At 45.1% G+C, this 27,569-nt stretch overlaps 1 protein-coding gene across 3 annotated transcripts in view; it reads left to right on the forward strand.

Moving 5' to 3' along the window:
• Positions 1 to 27,569, forward strand: part of LOC115472011 (beta-1,4-galactosyltransferase 2-like) — a 236,794-nt gene that overhangs the window by 183,321 nt on the left and 25,904 nt on the right. For all 3 annotated transcript variants that reach the window (XM_030206039.1, XM_030206040.1, XM_030206041.1), the window contains exon 4: positions 26,657 to 26,844. In XM_030206039.1, coding sequence (XP_030061899.1) covers positions 26,657 to 26,844 — 188 coding nt within the window. The remainder of the gene's footprint in view (positions 1 to 26,656; positions 26,845 to 27,569) is intronic.

A 27,569-nucleotide genomic window follows, 5' to 3' on the forward strand; every position in this document is an offset into this window, starting at 1 on the left:
AACCCAGCGGTAACCTGGCAGCATGCAGCGATGACCAAGTTACCGCCACGCAAACCGTTTCCAGGGGTTTTCTTTTTCCCCTGTAAATGGCGCCGAAAGTAAAAATACAAATAAACGCATATTTTAATACTTAAGTCAAAGTACAGTGAAGAACACATTTAAAAAATGTATTTAAGTGAAAGTAAATAAGTTATTGCCTAATATAGTAATCTTTGAGTAAAAAGTACTGCAACTACAATTAATGCAGCTATTGTTAACGTTATCCCAATAACTTTACTGCTCTACAATTCAATCCACTTTGCTTTTAGTAAAATCACATTTTTGAAAATGACTGTCGTTTCTGCAAGTGCACTTCTGGGTCATTAATCCAGCACAGCTAAAAAGGTGTTCAACAATGCACTGGAAGGAAGTGGAGGGTTCAGTCTGCAATATTACCGATGTCTTCTGACTGGGTCCGCATGTAGCAAAGAATACTTTATCATCATTGTCGTCATCACCTGCATTACAAGTAGTGCTATCTAATTCATCGCTTGCATATGTTCAGCTCGTCTTCATTATCATCGTCATGCTTTCACAAAATTGTCAGTGGTTCTTCTAACAATTTTTCGACTGACGGTAAACTGTTTAAATGTCTTCGAAACTGTTGCAAGAATGTCAAACGTGTGGGAACCCTTCAGTCTTAACGCCAGACAGACTTCCTCTTATGAATCGAATGGACAGTCACCCCCATGTAAAATTTTCAGCGAAATAACCAGCAGTCTGTTGAGGTAAAGACATATATGTCTGTTCGCCAAGAATTGCTGAAAGCTTCAGCTCCGCTTTACAGTAACCCAACTCATTACTGTTGTGTTTGGCTGGAGACCAACAACACAAAAGTCGATCAAACAGTGGAGTCAGTGGTTTGCTCCATTCGTGGAGGTTTTCTCCTTCTCCTCCTTGTTGCTGCGACCAACAAACACAGACAATTCCATTGTTCTCATAGTCTGTGTTTATAGTTTATAGTTTATTTTGGACTTGGTAGACTGTTCTAGGTGCCAAGGCAGAGCAGATCGGTGTACAAACCGCAATTAGTTCAGAACTAGAATGGAACGCCAAGAAAAACACTCTTAGAAAAAAGTAAAGAGAAAGTGTAGGGAAGGGCAAGAGGAGAGGAGAAGAGCATGATCTCTAGCTGCAGAAGCCCGTTTCCTGAACAGCAAAAGTTAAGACAAGATGATCCTCTGTGTGGTGAGGTTTGCAATAGCGTAATCCTGTTCCCTGTTTCATTTGGTTTATTTGGACTTGTTGTTTACATTTTGCTTCTGCTTTTACTTTTGACTGTAAGGATCAGATGTAACTGAGGACAAGTAGTAAAAATTGGCAAAATTATTACTTCAGTAAAAGTAACAAATTTACTTAAATACAGTAACTAGTTACATTTAGGTTAGGGCCCTGTTTACTAAGCTGCATTGAAGGTGTGTGAACGTTTTAGCGCATGCTAACGCTAGAGACACCCATTAGATGGGTTTCTCTGTCATGTTCTAATTTTTAGCGTGCGCTAAAACATTAGCTTGCCTTCAGTGCAGCTTAGTAAACAGGGCCCTAACCTAAATGTAACTAGTTACTGTATTTAAGTAAATTTGTTACTTTTATTTTTACTGACGTACTAATTTTGCCAATTTTTAGTAAGTAAGTGGGGGTAAGTGCACCCTGCCTCATGGCCACTTGGTAAGCGTTATCTTGCCGCATGGCAATTTTGGGAGGGGGGCTTTTTACCCACTGCAGTAAAAAGGGGATGGGACTTGATATACTTCCTTGCTGTGATTTTTGCAACTACATTCAAAGCAGTTTACATGGTATATACAGGTACTTATAGGTACACAGCTATGGAACGCACTGCCCACAGCCCTGAAAACCATGGACAATCTAACCAACTTTCGCAAATCCTTGAAGACATATCTCTTCAACAAAGCCTACAAAATGAACCCTTAATGACACTATCACCACCCAACCCACCTAAGAATTAAACCATACCCTACACCACCCTACATAACCCTTCCTTCTCTTATCCCTCTTCCATCTTCTGCTTAATATTGATTGTATCTAGATCCTGTCATGACGATGTCATAACAACACTCTGTAAGCCACATTGAGCCTGCAAATAGGTAGGATAATGTGGGGTACAAATGCAATAAATAAATTTGTACCTGGAGAAATGGAGGGTTAAGTGACTTGCCCAGAGTCACAAAGAGCTACAGTGGGAATTGAACCCAGTTCCCCAGGATCAAAGTCCACTGCACTAACCACTAGGCTACTCCTCCACTAGCAACATTCCATGTAGAATCTCAAATATGGAAAGGGAAATGGGACGATATACTGCCTTTCTGTGGTTTTTGCAACTTCATTCAAAGCGGTTTACATAGTATCTACGCGGGCTGCAAAGAACTCATAAAAAACCCCCAGAGCGCCCAAAATACAGCAACCAGGCTGATATTCAGCAAAACACGCTTCGAAAGTGCCGAACCCCTCCGAGAAAAGTTGCATTGGCTCCCAATCAATGAACGGATCATCTTCAAAATCTGCACCTTAGTCCACAAAATCATATACGGCGTAGTTCCAGAATACATGACAGACCTTATAGACTTACCAATAAGAAACAAAGTCAGATCATCAAGATCCTACCTAAACCTACACTACCCAAGTTGCAAAGGACTGAAATACAAAACAACTTACGCAGCCGGCTTCTCCTACATAAGCGCACAACTATGGAATGGGCTCCCAAAAACTGTGAAAACAATCCACGACCACTTGAACTTCAGGAAATCACTAAAAACCAACCTCTTCAAAAAGGCCTACCCCAACGACCCCACGTAACCCTCTTCACCTACCAACACAGCATGACTATGATTGAAGAGGACAACACGCAATCTTCATCCATTCCGACCCTCCACATATACAGTGGTGGAAATAAGTATTTGATCCCTTGCTGATTTTGTAAGTTTGCCCACTGACAAAGACATGAGCAGCCCATAATTGAAGGGTAGGTTATTGGTAACAGTGAGAGATAGCACATCACAAATTAAATCCGGAAAATCACATTGTGGAAAGTATATGAATTTATTTGCATTCTGCAGAGGGAAATAAGTATTTGATCCCCCACCAACCAGTAAGAGATCTGGCCCCTACAGACCAGGTAGATGCTCCAAATCAACTCGTTACCTGCATGACAGACAGCTGTCGGCAATGGTCACCTGTATGAAAGACACCTGTCCACAGACTCAGTGAATCAGTCAGACTCTAACCTCTACAAAATGGCCAAGAGCAAGGAGCTGTCTAAGGATGTCAGGGACAAGATCATACACCTGCACAAGGCTGGAATGGGCTACAAAACCATCAGTAAGACGCTGGGCGAGAAGGAGACAACTGTTGGTGCCATAGTAAGAAAATGGAAGAAGTACAAAATGACTGTCAATCGACAAAGATCTGGGGCTCCACGCAAAATCTCACCTCGTGGGGTATCCTTGATCATGAGGAAGGTTAGAAATCAGCCTACAACTACAAGGGGGGAACTTGTCAATGATCTCAAGGCAGCTGGGACCACTGTCACCACGAAAACCATTGGTAACACATTACGACATAACGGATTGCAATCCTGCAGTGCCCGCAAGGTCCCCCTGCTCCGGAAGGCACATGTGACGGCCCGTCTGAAGTTTGCCAGTGAACACCTGGATGATGCCGAGAGTGATTGGGAGAAGGTGCTGTGGTCAGATGAGACAAAAATTGAGCTCTTTGGCATGAACTCAACTCGCCGTGTTTGGAGGAAGAGAAATGCTGCCTATGACCCAAAGAACACCGTCCCCACTGTCAAGCATGGAGGTGGAAATGTTATGTTTTGGGGGTGTTTCTCTGCTAAGGGCACAGGACTACTTCACCGCATCAATGGGAGAATGGATGGGGCCATGTACCGTACAATTCTGAGTGACAACCTCCTTCCCTCCGCCAGGGCCTTAAAAATGGGTCGTGGCTGGGTCTTCCAGCACGACAATGACCCAAAACATACAGCCAAGGCAACAAAGGAGTGGCTCAGGAAGAAGCACATTAGGGTCATGGAGTGGCCTAGCCAGTCACCAGACCTTAATCCCATTGAAAACTTATGGAGGGAGCTGAAGCTGCGAGTTGCCAAGCGACAGCCCAGAACTCTTAATGATTTAGAGATGATCTGCAAAGAGGAGTGGACCAAAATTCCTCCTGACATGTGTGCAAACCTCATCATCAACTACAGAAGACGTCTGACCGCTGTGCTTGCCAACAAGGGTTTTGCCACCAAGTATTAGGTCTTGTTTGCCAGAGGGATTAAATACTTATTTCCCTCTGCAGAATGCAAATAAATTCATATACTTTCCACAATGTGATTTTCCGGATTTAATTTGTGATGTGCTATCTCTCACTGTTACCAATAACCTACCCTTCAATTATGGGCTGCTCATGTCTTTGTCAGTGGGCAAACTTACAAAATCAGCAAGGGATCAAATACTTATTTCCACCACTGTACCTCATACGATCACTATACAATCTATTTGTTATCAAATGACTGAGCAAACGCCTTTGACGGTACTATGTAAGCCACATTGAGCCTGCAGATAGGTGGGAAAATATGGGGTACAAATGCAATAAATAAATATACAGGTATTTATTTGTACCTGGAGAAATGGAGGGTTAAGTGACTTGCCCAGAGTCACAAGGAGCTGCAGTGGGAATCAAACCCAGTTCCCCAAAATCAGAGTCCACTGCACTAACCACTAGGCTACTCCTCCATTCATTCCACCAATAAGAGCCAACCTCATCATTGATGTCACAATGGCTTGATTGCCCGATACTTGGCTCACTTCTGATATTGTGATATCATAAGGGAAAGGGGGAAAGGGAAATGGGACTTGATATACCGCCTTTCTGCACTAACCACTAGGCTACTCTTCCACTCCTTGGGATTCCGGAATCTTGCTGTTCTTTGGGGTTCTACATGGAATGTTGCTACTCTTTGAGATTGTAAATGGAATCTTGTTAATGAGACTTGATATACTGCCTTTCTGTGGTTTTTGCAACTACATTCAAAGGGGTTTACATATATTCAGGTACTTATTTTGTGCCAGGGGCAATGGAGGGTTAAGTGACTTGCCCAGAGTCACAAGGAGCTGCAGTGGGAACTGAATCCAGTTCCCCAAGATCAAAGTCTGGCTACTCCTCCACTCCACTTACCCAGCAAATGGGAAAAATGGCCCCTGCTGCTACTGCAGGGCCCTTTTTCCTGCAGCTTAGTAAAAGGACCCCATAGCTGGTTAAGCCGATATTCATCAGCTGACTGGCTATGTTATAGCGGCGAAAGCTAGACCTGCTATTTACATGGGTCTATCTGGTCGCTAAACTTAGCCAATCAGCCAGTGAATATTGGTGCTACGACATAGCCGGTAACGGGGCTAGCCGCCAAGTGGTAATATTCAGCCGAGATAGCCGTCTGTCTCTCGCAGAATATTAGCACTTAGCCAGATTTAGGCTATTTAACTGGCCAAGAGCCATTCCTGGACGGTTAAAGTTTTTTAAAATATTGGCCCCAAAATAAATTAACCACACAAGAAATGTCAGATAATAAATATAAACCATAGTTTGATAAGTACATGTATGCAAATATCACCCCCCCACACAACATATAGAATATTTTTGTACAATGAGACCCAATATCAAAATGAGTTGAGTTTAGCTGGGTAAATCTCTCTTATCTGCACCCTTCTCCTCCACCGCTAACTCCAGACTCCGTTCCTTTTATCTTGCTGCACCATATGCCTGGAATAGACTTCCTGAGCCGGTACGTCAAGCTCCATCTCTGGCCGTCTTCAAATCTAGGCTAAAAGCCCACCTTTTTGGTGCTGCTTTTAACTCCTAACCCTTGTTCACTTGTTCAGAACCCTTATTTTATCATCCTCACTTTAATACTCCCTTATCTCTTGTTTGTCCTGTTTGTCTGACCTAATTAGATTGTAAGCTCTGTCGAGCAGGGACTGTCTCTTCATGTTCTAGTGTACAGCGCTGCGTACGTCTAGTAGCGCTATAGAAATGATAAGTAGTAATAGGAGTCTTTGGGATTCCAGAATCTTGCTACTCTCTGAGATTCTGCACAGAATGTTGCTACTCTTTGGGATTCCGGAATCTTGGTACTCTTTGTCCTTATCCCTTATTTGTCCTGTTTTGTCTGTCCTAGGCCCTCATGATCAAAAGCAAACTCCGGCGCTAGAGGCTGTTAACGCCATACTAGCGCCGGAGTTTGCTGCTAACCCATGATCAGAGCCCTCGAGCGCCTGAAACAACGCACTCGAGGGCTCTTAGCGCAAGTAGCATGCAATTGCGTGCTAAACAGGGCTTCTAGCTCAATTAGCTTGCAAATGCATGCTAATCAGCGCTTAACGCATTCATCCCCAATGATCAGCGTCCAGCGCGCCAAAGATTGGGTCGCTGGCTGCGGCAAAATCAACGCCAGCTCCGAGCTGGCGTTAGATTTTGCGGATCATTGGGGAGGAATGGTGAGCCCTGTACAGCATGCAGTTGCATGCTGGCAGGCCCCCGTCCCCCCCCCCCAAAGCAAACGCGATCAGGGGGCTGGAGGTCCGGTGGATCTCCTGCCACTCCCCGACGATCCCACCCCCTCCATGTTCAGGGAGGGCTGGAGATCCGGTGGGTCTCAAGCCCCCCCCAAACCCCCCAGAAATCGAGAAGTGGCCGCCTCCTGCCAAAGGCTCTCCCACCCTCCCACCCAGCGATGGGGGGGGGGGGGGGTTGGAGGTCTGGTGTGTCTCCAGCCCCCCAAACCCCAAGAAACCATTGAGTGGCCGCCTCCGGCCAAAGGTTCTCCCACCCTCCCATCCATCGACTGGGGGGTTGAGGGCTGGAGGTCCAGTGGACCTCCAGCCCACCCCAACTCCTCCTCCCCCACAGCGTTCTACTTCCTATACCTGGTGGTCTGTGGTGACAACACCCCCTCTTGGCCCCCCTCCAGGCCCCTACCTTACATGGTCTGTAGCCCCGCCCATCGCATCCCATCGCATCGCCATTTTGCATCGGCGTCGACTGGAAGAGGAAGGAGGCAGGCATGCTGCGTCCCTCCTCCAACGAAAGGAGGGGGTGTTGTCACCACGGACCACCAGGTATTCGAAGTAGAACGCTGGGGGGGAGGAGTTGGGGTGGGCTGGAGGTCCACCGGACCTCCAGCCCCCACCCCCAGTCAATGGATGGGAGGGTGGGAGAACCTTTGGCCGGAGGTGGCCACTCAATGGTTTCTTGGGGCTTGGGGGGCTGGAGACCCACCGGACCTCCAGCCCCCCCCCCCCCCCCCCGGTTGCTGGGTGGGAGGGTGGGAGAGCCTTTGGCTGGAGACGGCCACCTCGATTTCTGGGGGTTTGGGGGGGCTGGAGACCCACCAGATCTCCAGCCTTCCCTGAACATGGAGGGGATGGGATTGTCGGGGGGACCGAAGGTTCACCGGACTTCCAGCCCACCCCCATCGCTGGGTGGGAGAGGGTTTGGCCACAACATTTTCTGGGGGTTTTGGGGGGGGGGGGGCTGGAGACACACCGGAGCTCCAGCCCTTGTTGTTCGGGCCTCGGCAGGCTGTTTGACAGGTTTGGGCTTTTGACAGCCCAGACCTGTCAAACAAGTGCGGGAGGATTGTGCTGAGCGCATGCTGAGGCGCAATTTCTCCCGCACTCAAACATGATAAAGATAATTGCGCTGCTTAGATTTGCATGCATTATCTTTGATCATCGATGCAGAAAAGCCCTGCGCTGTCTCGGCGCTATTTTTAGGGCGCTGTTTGGAACAGCGCGGGGCTTTTGATCATGAGGGCCCTAGTTAGATTGTAAGCTCTGTGGAGCAGGGACTGTCTCTTCATGTTCAAGTGTACAGCGCTGCGTACGTCTAGTAGCGCTATAGAAATGATAAGTAGTAGTAGTAGCAGCTCTGTTTAACAGCAGCTAAAACATTCGGCCTTTCTTTTATTCAAGTATTAGATATAGGTTAGGTGAGGAAAGGAACAGACACAACTGAATTGATTTCCTATAAAACCAAAGATCTGCGTTCTCTAAAGCAGGCATTTGAAATGTTAACCGTTTCCTGGGGGAGATGATTAATGAGGAAAACAAGCGGCACCTTGGCTGTGGCTGCTGTTGACCCTGGGGACCGGCTGCCCAATTTGTGAATAGCAGTTAATTAAGGTTGTCCATGGAGGGGTTAGCTGGGATTTGTTTGCTTATTGTACTGGGGGCTGTTTGCATTTCAATATTCCTAGGCTGCTTATTTGCATATGTCTGTGGTTTGCAGATGGGCCAGGGATGGTGACAAGTGGTTATTTTCTGTACTACAGTCGCTGGAGTGGGCTGAACTGTTCTGCCGTCAGCTACGTTGGTTCTCGTTCTTGCGATAAGTTCAACCAGTTTCTCTGCTTTTATCTTTTGGATGCATTTTTTTTTTATTTATCGTATTCATCGCTTGTCCCAGTAAGGCTATGAAGCGGTTTGCAGTGACATTGAAAACATGAAATTAAAATAACCACAGTGCGAGCAATTCATAAGCTCCCATAAAGAGCCAGGATTAACAAAGCTTTGGAAAAGGAAGCAACGCCCTGCACAGCTTCACTTCCAAAGCCTGACAATGCCACACACATAACACTGCCAAGGTACCCCAGTCCTGTTTCACAGCACCCCTACTATACCAGTAGAGAGACCACACACATAACACTGCCAATGTACCCCAGTCCTGCATCACAGCACCCCTACTATACCAGTAGAGAGACCACACACATAGCACTGAATGGAGGAGTGGCCTAGTAGTTAGAGTGGTGGACTTTGGTCCTGGGGAACTGAGTTCGATTCCCACTTCAGGCACAGGCAGCTCCTTGTGACTCTGGGCAAGTCACTTAACCCTCCATTGCCCCATGTAAGCCGCATTGAGCCTGCCATGAGTGGGAAAGCGCAGGGTACAAATGTAACAAAAATAAAATAGATACTATTGGACATTCTACATGGAATGTTGCTACTATTGGACATTCTACATGGAACGTTGCTATTCCACTAGCAAAGGCTGCGCAGGCTTCTGTTTCTGTGAGTCTGACGTCCTGCACGTACGTGCAGGACGTCAGACTCACAGAAGCAGAAGCCTGCGCGGCCACATTGGTGATCTGCAAGGGCCGACTTGTACATGGAATGTTGCGCTAGTGGGACTCTGGTCAAGTCACTTAACCCTCCATTGCCACATTGAGCCTGCCATGAGTGAGAAAGTGCGGGGTACAAACGTAAGAAAAAAAAACACTGCCAAGGTACCCCAATCCTGTTTCACAGCACCCCTGCTATACCAGTATAGCTGTGATCGCCAAACCTTTTACTACGGCAGATTCCCTAAAATATTTTTTCATAAACCGAGGAACCCTCAATTGATGTAAACATATATATGTTCGTGCAAAGAGATTTTATAATCTTGAAGAACCCCTGAAGGAAGTTCGAGGAACTCTGAGGTTCCAGGGAACCCAGTTTGGGAATCACTGCAGTAGAGAGACCCTCACACAGGGTAGGTGCCAATGTACCACAAATCTGCTTCACAACACCCCCACTATTCCACTAGTGAGACCCACAAATATAACACTGTTGATATACCCCCTGCTAGTCCACATTATATGCGTGAGTCTCATTAAACACTGCTATTGTACCCAAACCTGCTTCACAACTCCCCTCCCCCACTATTCCAGTAATGAGAACCACACATATAACACTATAAATGCCCCCCAAACCTGCCCCTCCACAACCCCTGCTATTCCTCTAGTGAAACCCATATACATCACACTACAAGTGTACCCCTAATGTGCCCCTCAGCACCCCCTGCTATTCCAGTAATGAGATCCACACATACGACACTGTCAGTGTACCCCAAACCTGCTTCACAACACTCTCTGCTATTCCATGGACATAGTTCTATCACTGGGCCTCAATCCTGGCTTGTAAGATGCAAGTCTAATACAACCCCAGGTATTGCTAATCAGGGCCAGTGGAACGCGGTAAGCAGGGTATGCACGGCAGGGGGGCGCCAACATGCCCCCCGTCACCCGTATGGGCTATGGTAGTTGTACAGTTGTGGGTAGTGGGTTTTGGGGGGCTCAGCACACAAGGTAAGGGAGCTATGTTCCTGGGATCATTTTATGAAGTCCACTGCAGTGCCCCCTAGGGTGCCCGGTTGGTGTCCTGGCATGTCAGGGGGACCAGTGGCTCCTCCCAAGCCCAAATGGCTTGCATTTGGACGTTTTTGACATGGACGTCTTTGGTTTCGAAAATCGCTGAAAGTCAGAAATGTCCATGTCTAGGGACGTCCAAAATTAAGGATTTGGACGTCTCTGACGGTATTTTCGAAACAAAAGATGGACGCCCATCTTGTTCCGAAAATACGGGTTTCCCTGCCCCTGGATTTCACCGTTTTGCAAGGACGTCCAAATCGCAAGTTGGACGTTTCTTTCGAAAATGCCCCCTCCACATGCATTACAAATTGTCTACCAATAAAGTTTGGTGAAGCTGAGCGGAATCTGTGTCAGGCAGACCCTCTGTGCTGTTCTGAGGTGGATGCTAATGAAGACTGAGAGCTGGCAGATGGATGCTGATGGAAGCCCGGCAGCCACACTTCCCTGGCATGGAAATAGCTGCATGGAGCAGGGGAACCCCTTGTTCATTCTTATGCCACACTGCCACCTTGCTTGCTATTGCAACATCCTGGTTTGTCTGTGCTTTTACTGGGATGTTACCTTTGCTACCCAGCCCTTCCCTACCCATCCCAATCTGCATCTCTATCCCACTACCACCAGCCATCTCCTCCCCTCCCCCCCCCCCCACCGCCTCTTCCCTGCTCAGCTCCTTTCTGAAGTGATTCCTTCTGGCAGTCTGCTGTGTGTAATTAGTCACAGCCTGTCAACTTTCTGCTCGGGGAAAAACATACTAGTGATCAATCCAGTTTTATAACGTTTCCAAATGATTTATTTTGTCCGAGAAAAGGCCGAATCACAGTGTGGAAGTGATAAATGACATCCGTAAATGCCAAAAGTATGCTTTGCAGGAGGAGGAGAGGGGAGAAGTGGAGAGAGAGAGAGAGAGCGCAAATACAGGGGTGCAGATGGGTGTGAGAAGGAGGGGAGTTGGAGAGGGAGGAGCTGCAGTGGTGCAAGTGGATGTGAAAGAGGAGGGGTGGAGAGGGAGCAGCTGCAGCGGCGTAGCGAGGCCGGCTGACACCCGGGACGGGTCGCCACTGCGCACCCTCCCCCCCGGGTGCAGCGCAGCACCCCCCTCGGTGTGCGCAACCCCCTCCCCCCCGGAGTGCATCATTACCGCTGGCGCTCCGCCCCGCCGAGTGCACGTCGTCTCTGGGAGCTGCGTCAGCTCCGTTAGTTCCCTGTTTTCTCTGCCCCGGAACAGGAAGTAACCTGTTCTGGGGCAGTGAGAGCAGGTAACCAGTGGCGTCGACACCCCCCCAGCGCGTGCACCCGGGGCGGACCGCCCCACCGCCCCCCCTTCCTACGCCACTGAGCAGCTGCAAGGGTGCAGGTAGGTGTGAAAAGGAGGAGAGGTGAAGAGGGAGCAGCTGCAGGAATGCAGGTGGGTGGGGAGGGAGCAGCTTTAGGGGTGCAGGTGGGTGTGAGAGGGTGGAAAGGTGGGGAGGGAGCAGCTTTAGGGGTGCAGGTGGGTATGAGAGGGTGGAGAGGTGGGGAGGGAGCAGCTTTAGGGGTGTGAGAGGGTGGAGAGGTGGGGAGGGAGCAGCTTTAGGGGTGCAGGTGGGTGTGAGAGGGTGGAGAGGTGGGGAGGGAGCAGCTGCAGGGGTGCAGGTGGGTATGAGAGGGTGGAGAGGTGGGGAGGGAGCAGCTGCAGGGGTGCAGGCGGGTGTGAGAGGGAGGAGCGGTGGGGAGGGAGCAGCTGCAGCGGTGCAGATCAGCTTAGGACATTCTGCTTCTATTCTGTTCTGTTCTAGGATTTATATTCCTCCTGATTCTCAATAGATTCAAGGTGGAGTGCAATCAAGAAAATCTGTAGAAAGGAGAGATTGAACAAAAGTCAAACATAAGTAAAATAAAATAAAAATTGATTCACTTGTTAATCCAGACAGAAAAAAATATGTCTTCAATGACAAATGAAAAAAAAAATACAAACGGATTTGTTTAATTTGTATAGTAATATCATTCCAGATTTTTGCACCTTGGAAGGAAAAAGAATGGTCTTTCATAGATTTTAAGCATACGTTATTACTACTACTACTATTTAGCATTTCTATAGCGCTACAAGACGTATGCAGCGCTGCACAAACATAGAAGAAAGACAGTCCCTGCTCAAAGAGCTTACAATCTAATAGACAAAAAATAAATAAAGTAAGCAAATCAAATCAATTAATGTGAACGGGAAGGAAGAGAGGAGGGTAGGTGGAGGCGAGTGGTTACGAGTCAAAAGCAATGTTAAAGAGGTGGGCTTTCAGTCTAGATTTAAAGGTGGCCAAGGATGGGGCAAGATGTAGGGGCTCAGGAAGTTTATTCCAGGCGTAGGGTGCAGCGAGACAGAAGGCGCGAAGTCTGGAGTTGGCAGTAGTGGAGAAGGGAACAGATAAGAAGGATTTATCCATGGAGCAGAGTGCACGGGAAGAGGTGTTATCATGGCATATCCTAATCTTAGGGTTACCTGAGAACAGAAATTTGCACAATTAAGGGATTTGAATTACAAGACGTATGAGGAGAGACTTGATGACCTGAACATGTATAATCTGGAAGAAAGGAGAAACAGGGGTGATATGATACAGACGTTCAAATATTTGAAAAGTATTAATCCGCAAATGAACCTTTTCCGGAGGTGCGAAGGCAGTAGAACGAGAGGACATGAAATGAGATTGAAGGGGGGCAGACTCAAGAAAAATGTCAGGAAGTATTTTTTCACGGAGAGAGTAGTGGATGCTTGGAATGCCCTCCCGCGGGAGATGGTGGAAATGAAAACGGTAACAGAATTCAAACACGCGTGGGATAAACATAAAGGAATTCTGTTCAGAAGGAATGGATCCTAAGGAGCTTAGCCCAGATTGGGTGGCAGAGCCAGCCGGTGGTGGGAGGCGAGGATAGTGCTGGGCAGACTTATACGGTCTGTGCCAGAGCCGGTGGTTGGGAGGCGGGGTGGTGGTTGGGAGGCGGGGATAGTTCTGGGCAGACTTGTACGGTCTGTGCCCTGAAGAGCACAGGTACAAATCAAAGTAGGGTATACACAAAAAGTAGCACATATGAGTTTGTCTTGTTAGGCAGACTGGATGGACCATGCAGGTCTTTTTCTGCCGTCATTTACTATGTTACTATGTTACACAAAAATCTTGAGCTTGTATATGTTTTTTGTTTTGTGGTCAATATGTTAATAATGATTTTATTGTGTACAGAGCAGTGTACACATTTTTAAAATACATAAATCAAACCATTCAAAGATTTAAAAACCAAAGTAGCAAATTTTAAATTGCTCAACATCCAAGCAATGTAAACGTTTCAATAAGGAAGAAGCTTTCATATTTTCCCACCCCAAAGATTAATCTGGCGGAAGGATTTTGAAGCATTTGTAATTTATGACCTAGTTTAGTCGAAATGCCTTTCCGTGATACAGTTCAGATTCTCAGTGTGACACAAATTGATTCAGTCATTCGCTCGGCATTCTTTGCTATGCATCACCATACGTTCACTTTGTCCACTCCTCTCGCCACCTGTACTGCGCACTCTTCTCCTTGCTCTTGTAATTTCTCATCTGGCCTCCCATTGTCATCACTTAAACGATTACAACTCATCCAGTCTACTGCCGTTAAATTTCTGCACCGTGTGCATTGCTTCGATCACGTTACTCCCCTTCTCCGAGTTGAATATTGGCTTCCTGTCTCGGCTCACGTTCAATTCTTCTATTCATGTTTAAAGGTCACCCTCTGTCTGCCCCTTTCTATTTAAATAATCTTTTGCTTCCCTACCTACCACCACACAATCTTCACTCCTCCTCCTCCTCCTCAAATCTCCTGACCCTTCTTTGTAGTCCCTCCACCTGGGTATGTCTTGTGAGACCTTTTTCTGCTACCTTGGCCCCTAACTCTGAAATTCCCTCCCTGCTCACCTTCCAACCGAGCCCTCCCTTCTGAAATTCAAGTCTTTCCTTAAAACCCACCTCTTCTCCAAAGCTTTTAACTCCCTTCCTCGTAGCCTGCTTTCACTTCACTCTCATAAGTACATAAGTATTGCCATACTGGGAAAGACCAAAGGTCCATCGAGCCCAGCATCCTGTTTCCAACAGTGGCCAATCCAGGTCACAAGTACCTGGCAGAAACCCAAATAGTAGCAACATTCCATGTAGAACCCCAAAGAGTAGCAAGATTCTAGAATTCTAAAGTATAACAAGATTCCATGCAGGATTTCAAAGTGTAGCAACATTCCATGTAGAACCCCAAAGAGTAGCAAGATTCCATTCAGAATCCCAAGTACATAAGTGTTGCTATACTGGGACAGACCAAAGGTCCATCGAGTCCAGCATCCTGTTTCCAACAGTGGCCAAATCCAGGTCACAAATACCTGGCAAGATCCCGAAAAAGTACAAAACATTTTATACTGCTTATCCCAGAAATAGTGGATTTTCCCCAAGTCCATTTAATAACGGTCTATGGACTTTTCCTTTAGGAAGCCGTCCAAACCTTTTTTAAACTCCGCTAAGCTAACCGCCTTTACCACATTCTCTGGCAACAAATTCCAGAGTTTAATTACACGTTGAGTGAAGAAACATTTTCTCTGATTCGTTTTAAATTTTACTACATTGTAGCTTCATCGCATGCCCCCTAGTCCTAGTATTTTTGGAAAGCGTAAACAGACGCTTCACATCTACCCGTTCAACTCCACTCATTATTTTATAGACCTCTATCATATCTCCCCTCAGCTGCCTTTTCTCCAAGCTGAAGAGCCCTAGCCGCTTTAGCCTTTCCTCATAGGGAAGTCGTCCCATCCCCTTATCATTTTCGTCGCCCTTCTCTCCTCATTCTTTCCTTCTTTTTTTTTTTCTTCTCTTTCAGACCTGTTTACTAAGCTGTGCTGTAGGTGCACTATTGTTTTTAGCACATGGTAAAAATTAGTACATACTAATGCTAGAGACACCCATAGCGCTCCTTAGTAAGCAGGAATCTTTATTTTGTAGTCTTATGTTGTTAACCGCATAACTGCTTTTACCAGGCCTCCTTGCGGTATATTAAACACGATGAATAGATAAATAAATCAAAACAGGTGTGAAAACACACAAAAAAATCACAAACTCTATATCAATGTAAAAACTAAAGAGAACAAATGTCCACCACAGTAATTAAAAAAAAACTGTTTTAAGATCTACAAGTTATTTTTTATTTTTTTTTTTTTTACATTTGTACCCTGCGCTTTCCCACTCATGGCAGGCTCAATGCGGCTTATATGGGGCAATGGAGGGTTAAGTGACTTGCCCAGAGTCACAAGGAGCTGCCTGTGCTGGGAATCGAACTCAGTTCCTCAGGACCAAAGTCCACCACCCTAACCACCCTCAAATAGCTCCAAGCCAAAAGCAACCTATAGAGCTGACAAGATCAATCAGATTTGCTCTTCATCATCTGCAAAACCCTTCCATTTCATATAATGTCCAAATAAATAGCACCCAGACAGTGTCAGAAATAGATAGTGCAGCAAATAAAGTGTATCCTTGTAATCCTCACACTTATCTCAGTGGACCCGGCAGAAACCCAATTAGTAGCAAGATTCCATGTAGAACCCCAAAAAGTAGCAACATTCCATTCAGAATCTCAAAGAGCAGCAACATTCCATGTAGAACCTCAAATAGTAGCAACATTCTATGTAGAACCCTAAAGAGGAGTGGCCTAGTGGTTAGAGCACCGGTCTTGCAATCCAGAGGTGGCCAGTTCAAATCCCACTGCTGCTCCTTGTGATCTTGGGCAAGTCACTTAACCCTCCGTTGCCTCAGGTACAAACTTAGATTGTGAGCCCTCCTGGGAGAGAGAAATATCCAGTGTACCTGAATGTAACTCACCTTGAGCTACTACTGAAAAAGGTGTGAGCAAAATCTAAATAAATAAGATTCTGGAATCTTAAAGAGTGACAAGATTCCATGCAGAATCTCAAAGTGTAGCAACATTCCATGTAGAACCCCCCAAAGAATAGCAAGATTCTGGAGTGGAGGAGTGGCCTAGTGGTTAGAGCACTGGTCTTGCAATCCAGAGTTGGCCAGTTCAAATCCCACTGCTGCTCCTTGTGATCTTGGGCAAGTCACTTATGTTGGATTATTTGTAGTAAATAATTAGCAGATCTTAGTACACACAGCTTCAGCTTTAGAAATGTTAATTTCTTTCTTCATCTCTCTCTCATTCACCCCTGAATAATTCACTGCTGAGTCACTTTAAAGTTGAAGTAACAAAACATCTGTTTACTCACAGTTTGCAGTTAGATTATAATCAGACAGGCTTATATTTACATATTACTATACATTTGTATTATCAGCTCCTTCCATGTGCTTAGATGGTAATGGATGCTCACACCACCATAGATCCTCTCAGGTTAGGAGAGAACATGAGCTCCATGTGCTCCATGTGCTGCATGTGCTGCATCTAACCCCCACAGGAAGTTGCATAGCTGTGTGACCTCTCTAAGTAGTTCACATCAGAGGTCACAGAGTAATCACAGAGAAATAATAGGTGACAGGCAATGCATGTAAAATACAATACATTCCAACAAACCCCTTCTCATGCATAACTGTCATGCAATTATTTATTCATACAAAGTCCAAGCTTTATACGCAGATTCACAAAATGTTCTCTGGGTAACGGTTTGGTCATGATGTCAGCTGTCATCTCACTGGTGTGACAATAGTGTAGACTGATGACCCCTTCTTTCGCCAACTCTCGCACGTTGTGGTATTTCGTTGCGATGTGCTTGGTGCGTGACTGAACCTTGTCATTCTGTGACAGTCGGATGCAGCTCTGATTATCTTCCATTATCTGGATTGGTCTCTTTTCAGCTATTCCAAAATCCAGCAAAAGTTTTTCAATCCACATCAGTTCTCTGCACGCTTCCGATACTGCCACATATTCAGCTTCTGTAGAAGACAAACTCACAATACTTTGTTTATGACTGGCCCATGAAATTTGTACATTTCCATACATAAACACATATCCACTTGTGGATTTATAATCAGAATGATCCCCTGCCCAATCTGAATCACAGTAACATATTAGTTTTGGATTACTATTGGCTGAAATCTTTAATTTACAATCAATGGTACCCTTTAAATACCTTACCATTCTTTTAACTGCAGTCCAATCTGATTTGGTAGGTGAGCTGACCCTTCTGCTCAAAATTCCTACTGCATTTGCTATATCAGCCCTGTATGTGGTAGCTAGATATAAAAGCTTACCTATGGCTGATCTATATTGGATGTTATCTGGTAAAGGTTCTCTTACTGTTTCATCCATCAGAAAATCAGTGATCATGGGAGTGCTTACAACTTGGGCATCTTGCATACCTAAACTTTCAATAAGCTCATTTATTTTCTGCTTCTGGCTTAGAAGATAAGAACCATCATTTTGTTTCTCAATTTCTATACCAAGATAGTATGACACATTACCCAGTTCTTTTATCTCAACATTGAGGTTTAAACACTTTACAATGTCCTTGTACTCTTGCTCACTTTTGCTTGCAATGAGCAGATCATCAACAAAAGCTAAAATGTATGCATATTGTCCATTTGTGCACCTAGTGTACAAACATTTATCTGCTTCACCTTGCTTAAATCCTAAATTTGTCAATATTTCATGCAATTTTTCATTCCAACATTCTGCACTTTGCTTTAATCCATTAAGACCTTTGTTTAATTTACACACTAGCTGTCTTTGTTTTGTATTTATGAAACCTGTTGGCTGTTCCATGTACAAGTCTTCAGTTATATCTCCGTGAAGAAACGCTGTTTTCACATCAATGTGTTTGACTTGCATGCCTTTTGAGACTGCAATGCTCAGAAGTGTTCTTATTGTCGTGTGTTTCACTACAGGTGCAAACACTTCATCAAAATCTTCTCCATATTTTTGAAGATATCCCTTTGCCACTAATCTGGCTTTATACCTTTCCACTTTTCCTTGTGCATTCCTTTTTAACTTGAATACCCATTTGCATCCTATAGCTTTCTTGCCAGGAGGTAATTTGTAAGAATCCAAGTATTATTTTTATCCAATGCATCAATTTCTTCTTGTGCAGCTTTATGCCATTCAGCAGCTTCTTCTGCTGACATTTTCTCAATCTCATCCCATGTTAAGGGCTCTTGAGCTTCTGCTGACTTTGTTAGGTAAGACAGTCTTGGGGGTGGAACACCTTTGTTTTCCCTGGATGAGCGTCTGACAACAGGTTGGTCTGACCTTTCCGCATCCTCTAAATCTGAGAGTTCTTCTCCAATTGATTCCCCTTCTCCAACTGTACTGTCTTCTTCAATGATCCTTTCTGTGTCTGCTTCCTCTGCCTGTTCCTCGTTAGATACAGGTGAGTTGCTTTCAGACATCTGCCTTGGTATGGCATTTATATACACTGGCATGTCTACTATGGTTCTAGTTTCATATTCTGGATGATAAGGCTCATCTGGGATAATCCAGCCTTTATCAACCCTTTTGTTTTCATCAAAATATGTAACATGTCTTATGCCAACAATGCCAGTTTTCAGATTCAAAATTCTATATCCTTTGTGTCCTGGAGCATAGCCAACTAAAATGCCCCTTTCTGTTGTGGAATCCAGCTTATGCCTTCTTTGCTTTGGTATATGAGCATATGCTGTACTTCCAAATGTTCTTATGTGTGACAGGTTTGGCTTCCTACCATGCCATGTCTCATGTGGTGTGCGCTCAGCGCCTTTAGTTGGCATTCTGTTTTGTAGGTACACTGCTGTGAGAATGGCTTCCCCCCATAGTCTTTTAGGGAGATTGCTATCTGACAGCATACATCTGGTCATTTCCACAAGTGACCTAAATTTTCTCTCTGCAACAGAATTTTGCTCTGGTGTATAAGCTACTGTTGTGATATGCTGAATGCCTTCTTGTTCTAGAAATGTGCGCATGCTTTGTGAAGTGAACTCACCACCATTGTCGGTCTGAAGAACCTTTGGTTTTCTTTCAAATTTATTGCTCACCATGGCTACGTATTTCTTCAGCATGTCTGTGACTTGACTTTTTTCTTTCAGCAAATAGGCCACACAATATCTAGAGAAATCATCCAAGAATATTAGCACAAATCTGTTATTTCCCAATGATGGGATATTAAACGGTCCACATAAGTCACTGTGTATTAAGTCCAGCACTTTATTACTCCTATTTCCTGTGTATGCAGGAAATGAGGGTCTTACACCTTTTTGAGTAACACAGTCTATGCATTTCTCCATTTTACCAGCATCTGCACTTATCTGAATGCCGGTGGCCAGTTGCTTACTGTAAATATCCTGGATCACCTTAAAATCACGATGTCCCAGGCGGCGGTGCCAGATTTCCGGACTACATTTACCATCATTCTTCCTTACTTGCGCCATATGTGAGGCTTCACCTGAAATGTTCAGCTTATAAACATCATTATGCATAAAAGCTTCAGCATACACTTCATCATTTTTAGAGATTGTGCACTTACTGTTTTCAAAATGAATCACAAATCCCTTCTTATCTAATGTAGATACACTAAGCATATTGCAAACTGCTTGGGGAATATACAAGACATCACTTACAGGAATTTCTTTAACTTCATTAGATACTTTGCATTTTAAGAATCCAATACCTTTTGCTTGGATCTTAGCAGTCCCTGCGTTTGCAGTTTTAAGAATACCTTCCTCTGGACACATTTCCTGAAAGAAATCCTTACAATTGGTTAAATGGCATGTGCTCCCCGAATCCAAAATCCAAGTACTTTCATTTGAATTATTATTTACCATAGTCAAAGATTTTCTGCCATTAGAAAACCCTTGTGTTTATCTTTGTCCTTCATACATTTCCTGGTTTGAAAATTCTTTAGTTCCATTGGCTTAGGTGAGCTAGAGGGAGTGTTTTGTGTTTCCTTACACCATTTAGATACATGTCCCTCCTTTCCACATGAGTAGCAAATCAGCTTGCCCTTGGGTGGAGTTTTCCCATAGCTCCGCCTTCCTCTGTTCTTTGCCAAGAAATTTGTTTCATTTCTCTCTGACTTGCTTTGAGAACACATCTCCTCAGAATCATTTACTATGCATTCCTGCCTTAGTTTTGATGTTGCCTGTTCAAAAGATTGCCCTTCAATGGCCTCATTTACAGACCTAAAAACATCAAACTTCTTTGATAGTGAGGTAAAAAGAAATGCTCTTTTCAATGCATCACACATGGGAATTCCAGAAAGTTCTAGCTTTTGAAATGAAGACATAAGATGCATAATGTGATCATTACATTTACTTTATCCCTTAATTTGGTTTCATTCAACTCTGCCAGCCAAATTGGTTGCTGCTTTGCATATGTAGTTGCATACATAGTTCTCAGTTTATATAAAATGTCCTTTGGTGTATCTTTTCCCTCCACTAATATGGCTTGTTTCTCTGAGAGAGCTTCCAAAAGCATGCACTTCACATAATAGTTTGCATTGTCCCATTCAGCCATATTTTCAGCTGTTCTGTCTTGGTCTAAGCATATATTTAATCTTTTTGCTCGAAGGAGACATATGAATCTTAGTTCCCACTGCCGATAATTAAACTCAGTTAATTTAGGCACCTTGAGAGAATAGAAAAATGGTGAATTTCTTCCCTCAGCCATTTTCTTAGCCTTCTGTCTGCTGTGTGGGGGGAGAGAGAGACAGACTGAATCTTTCCTTTAAAACTTAAGAGAAAAATGTGGCCTTTTTTTCTGCCTGGTAATATTTCTCTTCTTTTTCAATTCCTGGCCCTGGGCCCATAACCCTTTTGTTGGATTATTTGTAGTAAATAATTAGCAGATCTTAGTACACACAGCTTCAGCTTTAGAAATGTTAATTTCTTTCTTCATCTCTCTCTCATTCACCCCTGAATAATTCACTGCTGAGTCACTTTAAAGTTGAAGTAACAAAACATCTGTTTACTCACAGTTTGCAGTTAGATTATAATCAGACAGGCTTATATTTACATATTACTATACATTTGTATTATCAGCTCCTTCCATGTGCTTAGATGGTAATGGATGCTCACACCACCATAGATCCTCTCAGGTTAGGAGAGAACATGAGCTCCATGTGCTCCATGTGCTGCATGTGCTGCATCTAACCCCCACAGGAAGTTGCATAGCTGTGTGACCTCTCTAAGTAGTTCACATCAGAGGTCACAGAGTAATCACAGAGAAATAATAGGTGACAGGCAATGCATGTAAAATACAATACATTCCAACAACTTAACCCTCCATTGCCTCAGGTACAAACTTAGATTGTGAGCCCTCCTGGGACAGAGAAATATCCAGTGTACCTGAATGTAACTCACCTTGAGCTACAGCTGAAAAAGGGGTGAGCAAAATCTAAATAAATAAATAAGTGTAGCAACATTCCATTCAGAATCTTAAGGAGTAGCAACATTCCATGTAGAACCTCAAATAGTAGCAACATTCCATTCTACCAATCCTGGGGCAAGCAGCTACCTCCCTATTTGGATGCTATTTTTTTGGACCTTATATGAAATGGAAAGTTTTTGTCAAAAAAAAGCAGATCAGATTGATCTTGTCAGCTCTATAGGCCGTGTTTGGCTTACAGCTCTTTGAGGATTTTTCTTCCTATTTTGTAGATCTTTAAACAGCTTTATTACTGTTGTGGAGATTTATTCTCTTTAGGTTTTCAGTGGAACACATTGATATACTGTAGACTGGATAAATACATAAATAATTGAGGTAATAAAATTGCTTGGACCAATTCTAAAATTATCGGAGCTCAGAGATGATTAAAGAGCCCGTCGCTAACGTAACTTAAAAAAACATTTTCCTGACCAAATCATGTAAGTTTTGAGTCTAGTATAATACTAAAACTTTAGGTTTACTCGCATTGTGGATTGTGCCCTGCTTTTTTCGTCATTAATTCCGGATCTGTCTTTGCTTCATTTTTAAAACTCCTTTCTTTCACCAGTTCTAGCATTCTTACATTTTTTGGAATGTCTTTTCCTTGCTCGTAAACCTCTTCTTCCCAGAGTTTCCTGTTCAGCCGTCGGTGCTGTATTCATACTTTCCCTGCATCAGTGTGACTCCCTGTATGAGACTCCAGTGAACATCATTTCTTCACTAGCTTTCCAAGCTGTATTCATGCTTGAGGATCATGACTATTCCTCAGGAATGAAATGGGAATCAGAAAATTAAATAGGCATTATGAGGAAACAGCTGCCATAAAATTTGGTCATATTTTGTCCTTCCGTAAAACATAGTAACATAGTAGATGACGGCAGAAAAAAGACCTGCACAGTCCATCCAGTCTGCCCAACAAGACAACTCATGTGTGCTACTTTTTGTGTATACCCTACTTTGATTTGTACCTATGCTCTTCAGGGCACAGACCGTATAAGTCTGCCCAGCACTATCCCCGCCTCCCACCACTGGCTCTGGCACTGACCGTATAAGTCTGCCCAGCACTATCCCCGCCTCCCACCACTGGCTCTGGCACTGACCGTATAAGTCTGCCCAGCACTATCCCCGCCTCCCACCACCAGCTCTGGCACAGACCGTATAAGTCTGCCCAGCACTATCCCCGCCTCCCAACCACCAGCCCCGCCTCCCACCACTGGCTCTGGAACAGACTGTATAAGTCTGCCCAGCACTATCCCCGCCTCCCAACCTCCAGTTCCGCCTCCCACCACCAGCTCTGGCACAGACCGTATAAGTCTGCCCAGCACTATCCCCGCCTCCCACCACTGGCTCTGGCACAGACCGTATAAGTCTGCCCAGCACTATCCCTGCCTCCCAACCTCCAGTCCCGCCTCCCACCACTGGCTCTGGCACAGACCGTATAAGTCTGCTCAGCACTATCCCCGCCTCCCAACCACCAGCCCCTCCTCCCACTACAAGCTCTGTTATCCAATCTCGGCTAAGCTCATGAGGATCCATTTCTTCTGAACAGGATTCCTTTATGTTTATCCCACACATGTTTGAATTCCGTTACCATTTCATCTCTACCACCTCCCACGGGAGGGCATTCCAAGCATCCACCACTCTCTCCGTGAAAAAATACTTCCTGACATTTTTCTTGAGTCTGCCCCCCTTCAATCTCATTTCATGTCCTCTCGTTCTACCACCTTCGTATCTCCGGAAAAGGTTCGTTTGCGGATTAATACTGTTCAAATATTTGAACGTCTGTATCATATCACCCCTGTTTCTCCTTTCCTCCAGGGTAAACATGTTCAGGTCCGCAAGTCTCTGCTCATACGTCTTGGAACGCAAATCCCATACCATTCTCGTAGCTTTTCGTTGCACCGCTAGACAACTATGTTAAGTGATATTTGTGTGTAACTTTATTAGGTAAAACCAACTCCTTTTAATCATATGCTCATACTGTTCTGCTTTAACCTACTATTTTTTTTTTTTGCTTTTTTTTTTTGGTTTGTTGCTTTTATTTTAGTCTTTGAAAATGTTTGATTAATTGGATACACCATATGGAGCTTGTTCATTTCTTACACATATGTGTATTATTATTATTGTATTATTCTAAAAACTTATAAATAAAGATTTTTAAAAAGAGAGAGAAAATGAAACAGGATCTTGATGGGGGATCATTTTATTTGTTTTGACTGCCAACTTGATAATATAAACCTTTTAACTTGTACTTTGCCCGCTGTGTCGGATGGGCTGTGAAGAGACTCAAGTATGGGGCCCCTCCTACAGGGCTGGTTTCAGGGGGAGTAAACCGGGCAGTTGGCCCTGGTCTCTCATGGGACTGGGGGCCCCCAAACCTGCCTACTTGTGAAGGAGAAACAGCCTGTTGGTGGGCTTTGGGTCCTCCCTTCTAAATTTCGGCCCTGGGCCCAGCATGTTTAATACCGGCCGTGTCCTCTTTGCTTTACTGCACTGCAGTGTTTGCAAGTGCCCTTGAAATGGGGAAAGCGCCACCCTACAGCAGGGAGCAGAGTAACCCTGGATAGGCATCCCTCGGTGGGTGGCTCTTTAATGGACATTTTCTGTCCGAAATCCTGTAAATTTGGAAGCCGATCCCCGAGAGGGCACCAGCTGGATCTGATTTTTCCTGACAGGCTAATCCAGGCCTGGTTTTAGCTAGGGTTACCATTTTTTGTCCTCATAAAAAGAGGACACTTGCCCCGCCCCTTTCATGTCCCTGTCCCGCCCCTTTCACGCACTCATCCCGCCCCCGTCACCCCCTCCCCCGTCATCTCCACTCCCCCCCCTGTCACCTCCCCTCCCCTTACTCTACTATCCCTGGTGGTCTAGAGGTACCTCTTCGGGGCAGGAAAGAGCCCCCTCTTTCCTGCCCGGAGCGCTGCTGCCAGCTGCATCCTGTGAGCCCGGCTCTCGGCGTTTCAAAGTGGCCGCCGAGAGTTGAAGTCTCGAGAGGCTGCTTCAACTCTCAGCGGCCATTTTGAAACGCCGAGAGCCGGACTCACAGTATGCAGGGCAGCTAGCAGCAGCGCTCCGGGCAGGAAAGAGGGGGCTCTTTCCTGCCCCGAAGACGAAGAGATACCTCTAGACCACCAGGGATAGTAGAGTAAGGGGAGGGGAGTCCCACCAGCCCGCCCCGCCCCCGCCAGCGTTTGTCCAGAAATCCGGACAAACGGGCAGGCTGGCCAAATCCGTCCGGACGCCCGGACATGTCCTCAAAAAGAGGACATGTCCGGGTAAATCCGGACGTATGGTAACCCTAGTTTTAGCACCATCTCATGGTGGGATTTATCACCTTGGTTTTGTAGGTATATCAGAGCCTTGAGTCTATGTGTGCAGTGGGGTAACACCAAGAGTGATTTATTTGCCGCATTTGTATCCCACATTTTCCCACCCATTTGCAGGCTCAATGTGGCTTACATTATGCCGTAATGGCGATCGCCATTTCCGGAACGAGAAGTACAGAATATTATTGCAATTAAAGTACAGAAAATATAAAGTAAATTAGAAGTAAATAGATATACAATTCATTTCAGGTATTTGAGATCAAGGGTAATGTATAATGTTCAGTAATGACAATGTGATTAAAGTAACCAAATACAAGAGTTCAATGTTAACTTGTTCTGGTCAAGTTTTGACGCCAGGTCATTTATGAAGGATCCTTTTGATAAGTCTCTCTGAACAGGTTAGTCTTTAGTAATTTCCGGAAGGCTGCCAGATCGTGCGTTGTGTTTATGGCATTCGGTAGTGCATTCCATAGTTGCGTGCAGATGTAGGAGAAGCTGGATGCATATATTGATTTATATTGACGTCCTTTGCAATTATCTCACTGGGGGGGAAAAGTAGCAAAGACACAGCAGGGTCGACCCAACCATTAGGCAAGACTAGGTAGTTGCCTAAGGTGGCAGCTTCTGGGGGACTGGAAAAAGTAGTTGAAGTCAGAGCAAAACAATAAATCCTGACAGCGACACATCTCAAAGATCTATCAGCTTACGATACATGTTTACATGATACTTGTGTTATGATCATGATGGTTGAGTTCAATTATTAAAATTTGGAGGGGGGGGGGGGGAGCTGCAGGCTAGGGGACTGAAATTAAGGGAGGGAGGTGTAAGGCTGAAGGTGTGCTTAGAGTGCCCATGACCCTTGCACAGGCTCCGCTCAGAGCTGCTAAGAGGGAGGAGTTCCCAAGTGGGAAATTTGCCATTACCAGCTCTCTGCTTCTTCCTGCCCTGCCCCACTCTACCCTTCATTTAGGTTCCTGCTTCAGAATTTGGGGGGGGGGGGGGGGCAGGGGAGGGAGCAGGTTCAACCTTTGTCATTTGCGCTTCCTGCTGCTCATCTCTTGTGTGGTGAAATCTGCAGCAGGATGTAACGGCTCGCAGGGTTTGAACCTGTTACCAGTTCTGTCGGGAGAGGCAGTTGGCAAACTCAACAGCAAAGGTGATTCAGGGAATGAAGAAACAGATGGAAATTCACCAAAATGATTTTTACTGGAAAGGGACCCAACTCGGCCAAGTTTCAGCTTAGCCTTCATCAGGGGTTGCCAGATTTTTCCAAACAAAATCAATGAGATTCAATAGAGAAACTCTTTATACTGTGTGGCGTAGAACTTCATCACATACCAAGGTTCAGTCAATACATTGGAAGAATTTGGCGACCCCTGACAAGTTGGCCAAGTTGAGTGAACTCGAGTCTTTATCTTCATTCCCTAGATGAACCCTGCTGATGAGTTTGCCTGTGTGTTTTGGCAGAGTTCATCTCCTGTTTCTTCTCCTGGAGAGACATTTGAATGCTGTATTGGGTGGAAGTTTCCCACTCTTGCACACGAAAGTGGGACACTTGGTTGGTGTGCAAGCCTAATCTTTGACAGAGGGCTGATGCTTTTGAGTTTCTGCTGTGCTTGTCTTGATGCCGTTAGACAGAAAAGGCTCCATTCCCCCTTTTGCTCTAAGAAGCCCCTCCTAAAGATGTATTTATTCCTTCTCCCTCTCAGAATGGCGAGGACACCTTTAACCGAGCCAAGCTCCTGAATATCGGCTTCCTGGAGGCGCTGAAGGAGGAGCCCTACGACTGTTTCATATTCAGTGATGTTGACCTGGTCCCCATGGATGACCGGAACCTCTACCATTGCTATGACCAGCCGCGACACTTCGCCATTGCCATGGACAAGTTTGGCTTCAGGTGAGGTGGGGCAGAGGCCACTTTATACTGTGGCTGCTGCCAGCATGGGGCAAGAGTGGTCCAGGGATGGGGTGGAACGGCAGAAAACAAGAAGGAAAAGTGACTTGTGGTTTCTGGAAGGAGAAAAGAGGCCTTCACTGTGCTTGTGTCATGTGTAGATGCACTATGAGAAACTCTGGACCTGGTACTGATCGGACATTTTTGTTCCAATTAAATGCAGGCTCAAAGCTTTAATGCGATGCTTCTCAACCCAGGCACATCTAGTCCCATCAGGTTTTCAGGCTATCCACAATGAATATGCATGAGATAGATTTCCATACCAAAGGAGGCAGTGCATGGAAATCGAGCTCATACATATTCATTGCTGATATCCTGAAAACCTGAAGGGACTAGGTATGCCTTGAGGACTGGGTTAACTACTACTACTACTTATCATTTCTATAGCGCTACTAGATGTACGCAGGGTTAAGAAGCCTCCTCTCAGTACCCTTCTCCACCACCGCCAACTCCAGACTCCGCCCTTTCTGCCTCGCCTACTACTACTAATATTTAACATTTCTAAAGCGCTACTAGGGTTACGCAGCGCTGTACACTTCAACATAGAAGGACAGTCCCTGCTCAAAGAGCTTACAATCTAAAGGACAAATGCCCATCTTCAAATCCTTACTCAAAGCTCTTCAATGTCGCCTTCGGCACCTATTCAGGAAATCTAGACTGCCCCAACT

Source organism: Microcaecilia unicolor, chromosome 6, assembly GCF_901765095.1.
Source record: "Microcaecilia unicolor chromosome 6, aMicUni1.1, whole genome shotgun sequence".
Classification (NCBI taxonomy): Eukaryota; Metazoa; Chordata; class Amphibia; order Gymnophiona; family Siphonopidae; genus Microcaecilia; species Microcaecilia unicolor.